Source organism: Heptranchias perlo, chromosome 12 (assembly GCF_035084215.1).
Source record: "Heptranchias perlo isolate sHepPer1 chromosome 12, sHepPer1.hap1, whole genome shotgun sequence".
NCBI lineage: Eukaryota > Metazoa > Chordata > Chondrichthyes > Hexanchiformes > Hexanchidae > Heptranchias > Heptranchias perlo.
In genome coordinates this window covers 23,511,584-23,524,472 of record NC_090336.1, presented here as the reverse complement: position 1 = coordinate 23,524,472, position 12,889 = coordinate 23,511,584, and the positions used below count along the sequence as shown (strand labels likewise).

At 45.3% G+C, this 12,889-nt stretch overlaps 1 protein-coding gene across 1 annotated transcript in view; it reads right to left on the bottom strand.

Annotated features, from left to right (window-relative positions):
* myrf (myelin regulatory factor) overlaps positions 1-12,889 on the bottom strand; it is a 277,298-nt gene that overhangs the window by 37,423 nt on the left and 226,986 nt on the right. The window contains exons 13-17 of the mRNA XM_067993584.1: positions 5,750-5,950; positions 3,935-4,043; positions 3,089-3,198; positions 2,336-2,496; positions 267-339 (exon numbers count right to left, since the gene is read on the bottom strand). Of these exons, the coding sequence (XP_067849685.1) occupies positions 267-339; positions 2,336-2,496; positions 3,089-3,198; positions 3,935-4,043; positions 5,750-5,950 (654 nt within the window). The remainder of the gene's footprint in view (positions 1-266; positions 340-2,335; positions 2,497-3,088; positions 3,199-3,934; positions 4,044-5,749; positions 5,951-12,889) is intronic.

Sequence of the window (12,889 nt, the reverse complement as noted above, 5' to 3'; positions counted from 1 at the left end):
AGAGACATTGGTGTGGGACTGGAGTCACATATAAGGACGTCAGGTTTCCTTCCCTAAAGGATATTAGTGAACCAATTGGGTTTTTAACCACAATCCGACAGTTTCATAGTCACTACCAGCTTTTTACTTCCAGATTTTTAAACTGAATTCAAATTCTCAAACTGCCACGGTGGGATTTGAATAGACACAAACAAATGATTGAGGGAGAGATGACGTCCAACAGACAGATAAAATTTAAATCATTTACCATTTTTATGAATCCGTACCTTATTGCCGACCTTTGGGGGCCTTTTCTTATGCGGCCCACTTCCTGCCCGACTAAAATGACTGCCAGTTTGGCTGTAAATAAACAGAAGTATTTCCTAAGTGCACAGCTCACAGAGGTGTATTCTTCTGTAAGGAACACACAGTGGGGTCGATAATCTGATGACTGGTGCCCATTGTGCTGAAGCGCATCAGGGGCTGACTCTTTGTGTTACTGGGTGCGAAGGCCTGAGGCCTACTCCGTGCACGATGTGCCTAGCACATTCCAAGCAGCCAGGCAGAGCAGAGAGCTCTGAGAGCCCGCGCACCATCGGTGAATTGGGTTTGTTTAGGTCTCTAAACCTATTCAAATTAGGGCTGCTCCCTGAGGGGAAACCCCATTTAAATTGTTTTTCCTGAAAGGCCTTGACCAGGCACTAGGGCCATTCGACCTGCCTCCTTCTCACCTGTCGGGTCTCAAAAGGTCCCTCTGGCACCATGCTCCTTACCCCCCATCTCCTTGCCAAAAGTGCTTTTGTCTGTAGGCACCAGCTGCCGTTTATGTGCTGCTGGTGTCCGAGATGCAATCTACAGCGCCATTGGTGCACTGCCAGCGTGTCATGGGGTGAGATCAGTTCATTCAGACACAGGCCGCATAGCACCTTGTCCTGTCGTGCAGCCAGGATTGTATTATCGGAAATGAAGAGGATACTCTACACAGGTAAGATACATATTGAGTTCAAACTTCTGTCGCTTACTCCCATACAAACACTGAATGCGCTCGTATCAAATTCCCCTCTTGGTTATTTTAACAGAAGCACGTAAATGGCTCCATTAAAATAGTGGAGGGAGGAATTTGACACAAGTGTGTTAAGCATTCGTATAACATCGCCGACAGTCATTTCTATCCTTGTGCAGGTCTCTCACATGAGGCAGGCTGTGAGAGCACAAAATTTACACAGATGCTGCCTCATATCTCCAGCATTAATCACCAACATTTCTGTAACCCAAATCACACGACAGGAAAGCAGTGTCACTTTTAACTTTCCCAGTAACCAGTACTGACTAGGTAGTACCACCGATCTCTCTCAGAGACATTCTGCCCTTCTTTGATTGGCACCCATGTCTGGGAGGGGGCAGGACCTCTCCCTGCAGTGGAAATGTGGCCCTGACCCAACCCGATCTTCCAGCCTTGGAGTCATTAGCACTCGGGAGGCAGGATCCCCCGCAGCCACCAAAATACCAAAAGGTATTTTCAAGGAGAGTAAGGCTGAAGGAGGTGAGGACTTTGACAGTTTTGTGGTAGGAAACCAGAAGGGTGATGGAAGAAGAGAAGATATCGAGGGAAATGATTGTAAGAAGGGGTGGAGAAGAAAATAGAGGCCGAGCGGGAGATTAAAAGAGAGACTGGCAATCATTGTCGTCGGTTCCAATGAGTGTGAAATGGGGGGGCGGGGGGTGGCAGAACACGTTCTCAAGCAATTTCCTGGCCCCATCTGCTTCAGACTCGCTGAAAAATCAGAGATCAGGGAGCAGAAAAGCGAGGCCATCAAGTCCCAAAAGGGTGTTCCAGTACTCTGAAGTGATTGCCAGTCTCTCTTTTAATCTCTCGCTCGGCCTCTATTTTCTTCTCCACCCCTCCTTGTAATCATTTCCCTCGATATCTTCTCTTCTTCCATCACCTTTTTGGTTCCTACCACAAAACTGTCAAAGTCCTCACCTCCTTCAGTCTTACCCCCCTCTTCCAGTCTGCTGGATTTTGAAACTTAAGCTTTGTGCCACCTGATCACTGCTTCCTGACTTACACCACCTTCTCACCTAGTCTTATCAACTTTGGTAGTGTCCTGCACGATGACCTCGGTTCTTCAGCTAGGTTTCTCAATTCAAAACTTCTAACTGTGGTAAAATACTAACATGTGGGGACTGTAGGCAGTATTCACCCCCGCATTGATGACCTCCACTTGTAGACCCAGTTAACCAGTCAGTATATTATGATTGAGAAAAACAGAAACCTGAATAATGTTATGTGGTCAGACTGGCAGATGTAGCACCCCTCCCCTCATCTCCCAATGTTCCGGCTGCATTCCAGTACCTGAGTGTCCCCCCACTGACTGTGGATTTCATGCTGTCCAGTCGCTTCAATTTGGCCAGTTTCCGACTCCATGTTTCCAGCTCGTTGATTCGTGTCTCTAGGTTATCGGTCAGCTTGCAAAGTTCCTTGACAGCCCCTACATTCTCCATGAAAATCCGCTCCTGCATAGGATGGGGGTGGGGGGGGGGGGGGGCGACAGGGAGGATAACAGACAGAGATGAAACTTAAACCCATCAAGTATTACACTGTAACAAGTATAGTGGTATTGCATAGTTAAACACTAAAGAAAACAAGGAACAAAGCATGACCCATTAAACTTGCTCTTTCTGACATATTAGGCCGGATGCTGCTCCAATCTGTATAATCTCCGAAGGAAATGTTCTGCAAAAATCTCACCCAAATGGTAAGTTAAGTAACCGCACAGCCTTCGCTATTCAACCCACCCATTGCTGCCTTTCACAGATGAGATTTCCACAGTATCATACATGCCATGGACTGTCAGTACCTAAAACAGCCCTTTCACATTAATGTAAATACTTGAACAAATAACTGATCGCCTATGGTTCACGGACAAAAACAAAATTAAGATCTTCCTTCCTTCCTGTAACTGAGTCTCAGCTTGTCTTTTCAGCACTTCCCCACTTCTTTAATTGGCGAAAAGCTTGACTGCATTGCAAATGGCAACTGCTGGGACCTGGAACAATATCGGATTCCTGGTTATTTCCAGTCCAAGCTGCGGAGGGCGCACTCTACCTTATTAACCACCAGGAAGTTCTCAATGGTCTCTCCGTTGGCACACACCACATCTCCTGACTCCTTCACCGCCTCGGGAAGAATTTCCTTCACCTCTTGTGCGATAACACCTAATGGGAAATCACATCATGTATCAACATCGCAAAAATTAGGACGTTAAAAAAACAAAATCACCTTGACAGAATTTTTAGCATTTTCCTCTCCCTGCTCTGCTGAAGGGCTGAAGAAATGGGTGAAATTGGGAATTGTGCTGGTATGTTATAGACTGCTATCCTTCATTTAAGGGCTTGCACAATGTAGACCCCGTCAGGTGCAGGATTGGTATGTTCCATCACACAGCCTCTTCTACCCAACCACCCACCCCACCCCCCCCCACCCAAATTTTCTCTTCTCCCCTCCTGAAGGTACTGATCTTTGCTCAGCTATGGTTCCGATAACATACACACTCACACAATATCCCAGCAGGAATGATCAGCAGCAGGAACCTTGGTTAGTTTTCCCTCCAGGGGCACTGAGGCAACTGGGACTCCGGTTGAGATCAGCTAACTCAGCACAGACTGAAGACTGAACCTGGACGGTGCCCAGTTTGCACGGCTCAGTACTTACTGAGCCATCTGAAGAGCCTCCTTGTATACTTAAAACCCAGACGACAAGTTCCATATCATTTCCCGGCCTGGGTGACCTGCTCCTTGGTGTCAGTCAGCTGCTAGGGAGTAAGAGAGAAGGCCGGGGATCACTTACTCGCCCACTTAGACAGGTCCAGCCTGGGATCCCGGCTCCATGAGGAACCGTGGGGCCACTTACTGCAATTATTTCCCACCCGCTTTCCAATCTATTGGCACGTACCTGTCTCAGATGCATTCTCTATGCCTGCTGTGGCAGCAAACTCCGGTTTGTACTGGTACTGGACCAGCCGCATCTGCGTGATCCTCCTGAGCTGCTCCGTGGTGTCCACCTGCATCGGCAGAAAAAAACAGGTGAAGCCAAATTTCCCAAAAAATCAAGTCTGTCGCATGAAATCTTTGAAATTCAGGCAGTGTCTCTCACCACCCAATAACATTGGAAAACTGTTCAATTGGAGACTGGATTGGACAATGGATACACACTGGCCTTTTGCATCTGGACACTGGGGTCAAATCCAACCCAGACTAAAGCAATGACAGAACAAAAAATACATCTCAGGTCCATCAGTATCTGTAAAGAGAAAAGACAGGTTAATGTTTCGAGTGTAACCTCACACATGGTTACACCTGAAACAATAACCTGCTCCTTCACTTAACAATATTGATGGACCTGCGGTATATTTACAGCATGTGCAGGTTTTTTTTTCTTTTCATTTGATGGAATGAAAGTCTCCTCTGTCTGTTGGCCTGAAGACTCTTGCATGAAATGACTTTGGGCAGTCTTGGCCCAGTTTCTGGTGAACATGGATCTACAGCACACAACATCCCTAAATCTGCCATTAATTGGCAATCTTATTCAGAAAAGCCAAAGGATGGCTGATGTGGAAAACGGGACGACGAGTGCAATGGAGTCCTCTTCTGCATTTGGGGCGTGGCACATTTTTGGGGTAGTGTAGAGGGAGCTTGACTCTCTATCTAACTAAAAGCGGACCCTGCTTGACGTGGATGCTGGGTAAAATGGAAAGTGCTCTATTTCTGTTGGAGAACTGGATAGAAGAGTGGATTAGACACTATGCTTTCACCCTTGGATTTGTAGCCACTGATAGGATGAATATATCCTTGAGTTTGAGACAGTCTGACTCCAATTCCTGGGTGGGCACAGGGCCCACAGCAGAAAACTGCCAACAAATTAGGAATTTCATTCGGAGAGGTGACAGAGACGGCCGGTGTGCCAACTGAAATCTGTTCTCAGCTACGTCACTGATCACTACACATCTCAACGCTGGCAAAATGAAATGCCAACTGTTTCATCAGAGTGAAATAGTCCATTACTGGCTCTATCGAAAGGTCATCACCCTGAAACGTTAACCCAACCTTCCTCTCTCCACAGATGCTGCCTGATAAGAACATAAGAACATAAGAAATAGGAGCAGGAGTAGGCCAATCGGCCCCTCGAGCCTAATCCGCCATTCAATAAGATCATGGCTGATCTGATCCTAACCTCAAATCTAAAGGACACAAGAAGTAGGAGCAGGACCCGGCCACTCAGCCCCTGGGCCCGCTCCGCCACCCACAGGGCCTTGACTGATCCGAACGCAGCTTCATGTCCATGCTGAGTGTTTCCAGCATTTTCTGTTTTAATTTCAGATTTCCAGCTTCTGCAGTATTTTGCTTTGTTGCCCAACACACCTCTGTCCAGGGAGACCTCTCATTGAACTAGTGTGAGAGTGGCCTGGGGTAGCCCACTCTCTGAGTTTCTCTCTCTCCCAGTGACTATTCCTCCCTTAGCTTGAGCTCAGTTTGCCACCAGTCTGTCTAAGTCAGACAGGGACAAAGGTGGGATCGAGTGGATAACAGACACACGAGAGCAATTCCAAAACAAATATTATTTTCAATGACTTTTCTTTACTTCACCATCCTCTAGAGAAATTTGATTAATCATACCTTTACTTAAGAAATAAAAACACCCCTTCAATTTAACTACAACATAACCCGATGTATCATGTTAACTTTCATCTGGCTGACGCCCTCCACTCACCTCCTGGATATTCTCCTTTGCCCGAGCATCTGATGGGTGCATTAAAGAGCCCATAACCTTGATGTTGCCATGGACGACCAGCGCTTCGTCAGGACGGTCTGTGTTAATACCGACTCGGCCGTGGTGGAAGACAGTGTCGGGAAGCTGACCACGCTGCCACAGGACGTCTGTGTCACTCTCAAACTGACCAGGGTTCGAAGCCTGCGGACAATGTGGACAATGTGAACTTGGGCTCTGTTTACAAACTAACCTCAAAGCAGCACTCAGAATTTTTCTTTTAAAGCTAGCTTTCGTTCCTATTGTGCTGATTACATTTTTCGATTTCAGTGGGCCCCACTTAGAAGCACCAGTTGAAATTGGCTGCTTCTATAGCTCAGGCGATTCGTGAATTGTATAATGAACCATATAGAGAGAAGGTGCTGGGTTTGATCCCTGGTCTGTGCTCCGTCAGCTGATTTTACCTCAGGAAGTATTTGGGATACTAAAATTAGCCTCAGTTGCCACCCCGCCCCGAACCCGGCTTTAGCACTTAAGATCAGCCAAGGACCCTGCGCCTAGCCACTAGAAAGTGACTCTTGCTGGAAAATGCACATGAATGGATATCAGATGGACACAGGATTAGACTCAGCTGTGAGGCCCTCTGTGGTAAAATAGCCTACCAGTGTCCACTGTCTAGGCTCAGAGATGAAATTGGGCGAGGTACTGGAGGGCAGCCAATGCCCGTGGAACCATAATCAGACAAGAGTCAGCACTTCCAGGAAGGGAGGTGGGTTGTGATAGAACAAACCACCCCTGCACCTGACAGGGGCACGACTGGGCAGGCTCCAAGACAGACTGTATCCATCCGCTATGAGCCAGCAGGGGGCTCCCTCACCCTTTGGCCCATTGCTGATGAAGAGCAGGCACTCGCCCACGGCAAGATAAAGGCCTCAGGCATCGCCGGATTAACACCCCTAAATGGAATACACAGTTTCCATGCCAACAAGAACACATTCTATTGCCTAGTTGCCAACATGCAAAATGGGTGATTTATTTTGTGCTGCACAGGCTGGTAACAGAGTTTGAGTTCTGTGTGAGGGCACGTGCTCAGCAGGGGGCAGGGGGCAGGGCAGGGGGTGGCAATGTTTATTTTTTGACAGATCCAGGAAGGGGCATTTGATCCTGTAACTATAGTGCTGGAAACATTTTATAAATTGAAAAGCAGGTGAAGGAAGCCAAGAGAAGGAAAACATTTTTAAAATCATTTATTATTCCAATTTATCAGAAGTCTCCTGCTCCAGGATTCAGAGGTATTAGTGAGAGGGACTGTGGGATTTACATTCACATTCACTGACCCCTGCCTGCAGTAAACTTATACCAGGCAGTGAAAGTGGGTTACAGTATACATTGCTGTGTACACGGGGTATACCATCTCAGCAACTCTCAATCTGGTACTGTCTACTGGTCCAGGCTGGGACGCAGGATAGATCTGTCACATAACCTGTACACACCCATAACAGACAACTAAGCCGGGTCTAGATCATTCCAAAATTCAAACAGAGCACAGGACTCTCCCCAGAGCACTGATGGGGCAGGGGAGTGCATTTGGTGCAACAACCCACTGCCCCTTTCTGCTTTTAAAAATGCACCGTCTTCATGAAAATGTGTTTGGCGACTTTTTTTTTTAATTCAGGAAAGTAGAAAAAGGCAAGTCATGTGCCATTTTGACAATATACACAAACAGTGCAATGATGCGTTTCAACGCTGTTTGTGTCAGCTGTTTGCAGCCATAAATAAACAAAAAGAAAGGTTTGCCAAATATTCTTTCCTGAATCCATTACATCCATTGAAGCACCTGCTGAGTTCTTTACTGTTGAGTCAAAAATTATTATAAAGTCTGGACAAGATGCCCAATATGTCACAGTTACAGGGCAGTAGTAACAGCAACTCAGCGCTGGCTCATGTTCAAAGCTGCAGGATAACACCATTCTGAAGGCATTTTGTTCAAGCTCTATTATATGCATGTGTGTAAATTAGATAGAAAGGGAGATATACAAAGATAGGCAGACATACACACAGATGGACAGATAACTACAGACAGTTGGAAGATAGAAGGACAGACTGACAGATAAAAGTTTGTGTGAAGTACACCTGATGAAATTATTTGCTGTAATTCCCCCTCTGCTTTTATTTGCCACAAAATGGAACCAGTTACTTAAAAATTTTACCATCCCCCCTCAAACCCACGCATAGCGACTGACAATTAACCCCCTCTAGTCCTATAAAACTCTATATCTGCGCTATGAAACTCTCCAGAGCTACAGCTCATAAAAACTACTATAAATCTGCTTCTTTATGATGTGAAGCTCCTGAGAAGAGTTTATGAGTGTGCCTGGAGAGCACAAGCTGGCTGCAATGATGTCACTTCCCAGCACGCACAGGGGAGCAGAGAATTAGGATGTTTCTATCTGGATTCCTCCATTGTATATGCAGAATGTGACTTAAAAACATATCAGGGGGATCCACTTGTAAATAAACTACTATAAAATATAATAATTATTTACTAGGGAGGAGTTTATCCTTGACCTTTGGCCTCATAGTTATGCATGTCTATCGATCTGTCTGTGCTTGTACAAATTGTGCTGTTACCCATTGAACAGCCCATCTTTTAGAAAAGAAAATGGTGCTTGTTCACTACAGAAGAGGCAGCATTATGGAGAGTTGAATAAACTCCTACATTGACGCCTTTTAAAGAAAGATGCAGATGAATATCTGATTAGGAACAGGATTGAGTGTCATAAGGATAAATAGAAAGCAAGGGAGAATCAAATGCTGTGCGGGACATGATAGTTCCTGGGCTGTTGGGAAACATAATGCTAAGGAAAGCAGTGAGTTGAGGATGAATAATTCAGGTTAGGTGGATACTTTAGTTTGATTTATCTTGTAGGGAGAAGGTGCAGTGAGAAACTTTTGCAGAATCTTTCCACAAGAGATTAAATAAGAAGTTGGTAGAGGTCATGCTAGGGTAGATTATACCTGGTCTAAGGAAGGAACAGGCTCAACACACTGAATGGACTTTCCCCATTCTCTCTTTGGTATGATCTTAATGCACACAGACAGTCACTATTGCAACGTAAAAAGATGGCAGCTGAGCCTCTTATGCAATTATTTGGCTGCCCTGATACTTCAGTTGCATATAGGGTAACTTTGTAAGGCATTTTCTCCCCTTTCCCCAGTTGGATCTCCCTGCTCCACACACCATCCAAGGCTGACTAGGTGGGGCAGGCATCTCACTCTCAGGCCTATGCCAATGTCACTCCCTGGAGATCAGGAGGAGCAAGAGCACAGCCTGAAGTGACTCTTCCTCTCTCCCTGTGAAAAAGTATTTAATCTCTAACCAACAGTTCACCAGATCATAGGTGGTTGAGGGATTGCAAGATATGGCAGGCAAAAACATGCTTACGGCATCTCAGTCTGCCATGCAACTGCAGGATTTCCCCAGGAATGCGAGAATGATCCAAGGCAGAGCCCCAGGAGTCAGTCGTATTTTTCTCTTTCTGTCTTACCCCGCTGCCCTTCCCATGATTTGATTCTTTTAGAAGCTCGTGACGTTTACTCAAAGGACAGTTTCATCCCTGTTCGGAAACTTTCTCTCAAAACTGTGTCTAAAATTGTGACAGGAATCCGGAGTCATCAGGAACTTGTGTTGCCGGCTGCAAATTTGCAGAGTCCTGCATTGGTACCTCAGCCAAGCAACATGAAAACGCAGCCACTTGATCAGCAATGAGTTGTTTCATTACTTAAATGTTATTTTTTTTTAAATGCCAATGATATTGAATAGGGGGCAAATGGAAACAATTTATAAAATGTTTACAATGCAGAGGCACCACTGCTTGGTTTCTCCACTCGTTCTACTGATTTGACTCATCCCACTTGGAGGAGAGGCAGGGCTTAACCACAAGGAAGAGGGACGATCAGAGGGAGCATCAACATACCATTCCAGCGGCTGGTTCAGAGGGGTGTCGGAGAAGGAATAAATTGACGGGTCTTCAATTCTGTGGAGAGACTGGAGAAGCTGGGGTTGTTCTCCATAGAATAGAGAAGGTTAAGAGGAGATTTGATGGAGGTGTTCAAGATTATGAATGGTTTTGATAGAGTAAATAAGGAGAAACTGTTTCCAGTGGCTGAAGGGTCGGTAACCAGAGGACGCAGATTTAAGGTGATCGGAAAAAAAGTGAGAGGCGACAGGAGAAAACATTTTTTTTAACGCAGCGAGTTGTTATGATCTGGAATGCACTGCTTTAAAGGGTGGTGGAAGCAGATTCAATAGTAACTTTCAAAAGAGAATTAGATAAATACTTGAATGGAAAAAATTTCAGGGCTATGGGGAAAGAGCAGGGGAATGAGACTAATTGGAGAGCTCTTTCAAAGAGCCATCACAGGCACGATGGGCCGAATGGCCTCCTCTTGTGCTGTATCTGCTATGATAATACAGGGAGATCCAATTGGAGAGGAAAATGAGAAAGTAACTTAAGAAGTTCAAAATGCAGGTTGGAGGATGTTCTCCTAATTTTGAGAATAAAGGCTAGGAATGATTTTATGGCACCAAAAAGGCAACTGAGTATTGCTTAAGCTTCCCAGATAGCCGGTGAACTCAGTTTTACTTGCCTGTCAGTGCATCCAAACAGTTGGCAGCATGTGGTGTAATGTTGATTTTAAATGAGGGTTGGAAACGCATTTCATGCATGAACTGGCAGCGTTGGAAAATAGTGCAAGGTCTAATGAAACATCAATTATGCTGGCATTAGTGAGCTCAGCAAGGCTAGTGCATGGCTTCAGCACTATAGCAGTGACAAGCCACTTCCTGCCAACGGGTATTTAGCAGCAGGTGATAAAGAGGGTCCAATAAGTGCTGCTCCACACTCCCAAATTTACTGGTACTGGAACCGCAAACAGTGCCAACATTTATTGTAGGCATCAGTAATTTCCAGGCTATAGTTTCACAGCTAGCCTCAAAAGTGAAAGAGTGACCTCCTCTATAAACTTGGACTAGAGGGCTGACAACTACAGGCTGCCTTCCTCTTCCCTTCATCCTCAGTGTTGATGACACAGTCTCCTACTCTAATTCATTCTTTCCCAGGACCTGAAAACTATGAAACTCTTTATTTCCCTCAGTGCTTCCTTCTTCGTGTAATCTTTTAAAACCCAAGCTTGTTTTATCTAATCACTACTTCCTTATTTGCTTTACTTTCCATGATGCTCTTTCAACCTTGGCGGTGTGCTGCAGTATAGGTATAGGTCTTGGTCCTTCCCTGGGGTTTCTCAGACCTTTGAGGTCCTATAACTAATGTAAAGCTTGCATATACATCGAGCCTTATCACATCCTTCAGAAGTGTCCCAACTCACTTCACACAGAAAGAATAATATTTTGCAGTTACTGTTGTTACGCAGGTAAACGTGGCAGCCAATTGGCATACAGCAAGGTCACACAAACAGCAATGGGATGCTGACAAGTTAACTTGTCTTGGATGGTGTTGGTTGAGACAGGAATGTTGGCCAGGTTTTCCCATCGACTTTAATGGGAAAGAAAATCGGGCAGGCGTAAAAGGGGCAAAAAATCAAAATGACCAAAAATGGTCAAAAAGTGACAAATATTCAACGTACTTATCAGCTATCACCACAGCTGGTTTCCTAGTAACACTGGACATTCATTTCACCTGGGCGTCCTTTAGAAACAACATTCTGAATGTTGGGAAATAATGTGCAGGACGTCCCCCTGACCAGTCAATGTTGAAATGAAGTACATTACAACAGTGACTACACTTCAAAAATCACTTTATTGACCGTAAAGTGCTTTGGGATGTCTTTAGGTCGTGAAAGACGCTTCATTAATGCAAGTTCTTTCTATTTTTACCCATCTGTTTGAGGTGGCACTTCCTATGCCACTGGTTCTCCACCCCCAGGAAACTACATTATGGCTCAAAGTGGGCAGAGTTCTTATTTACTCCACTACAAGGGGCAGCCGGGCAGCAGACTGTACATCTTTTGCATCATACTTCCTCTTGGCTCATTGCAGACTGGGAAGGCTAGATTTTGCCATCAAGGCTAGATTTTGCCATCAAGCACAATCCCGATGGGTCATAGGGCAGAATGTGAATCACGTCTACCCAGTATCACAAGCATTGACCCTGCCAGAATTTCTGAGTCAACCTTACTTTAATATTTTGGGCAAGCTCCAGGCATTAGAGACCCCTCTGATTGTACTGCTGCAAGATTTAAAAGCCTGCAAGAACTTAAAGAGGTTAGAATTGATTTTTTTGGATTTGAAAAAATGTGTGTCCGGTCAGAAGAAGGACCGAGAGCCTCCATGTTCTTTGAGGTAGATGAGGGAGGCCATGTTCAGCACAATTTTTATATACGAGGAGAGCCACCCAAGGGCATTGGAAAGAGATGACAAGAGCAACGAGTGCAAACTCAACTACCCCACACACAGCTACTCAGTGAGGGGAAAAAAAAGTAATGACCGTACCAGCTTAGGCTAAACCCCTTGTTGACTAGGGTAGGCTTCATTCTCTGGGCCGCTGTGGTGAGGCCTCCTTGTAAAGCAACATTGTGCAGCATGCAGCACACAAATATGAACCTGGAGGCTCTAAAAGGACTATATTGTAGGGTGCTCCCAGATCAATCAATCAATGCACCTGAGGCATGCCTTCAGCATTCCAATGATGTCTTCAATTATTGCTTGGACCTCACCAGTGCTCAGCTCATGTTCTGGGAAACGTTCACGTGTAAGCAGCCAAGGCAGCAGACGATAGCCTTGATGTCCCAGAAGCAAACCTGAGGCTTCCCTTTCAGGGCGAAAGAGTGCTGCCAAAATGGTTGCCTTAAAATGAAGGCATGGTGGAAACTCCCATGGAAGCAAGTATTCACTTGGATATTGTGGTGTTGCTGGTTACAAACAAGCTGCACATTGAGAAATTGGAACCCTTTGCTGTTAACCTAGAGAGTGGCATTAAGCAAGGGATGTCATAGTAGTTGGCAACAGCAACAAAAAAAAACATAAAAACGAGTCAGAACTACACTTCGAACTGATGCTATAAATATTGATGTTGGGCTCTTTAAATTCCCTTCCACCATCTGCCAAGTGCCTAGCAACCCTGA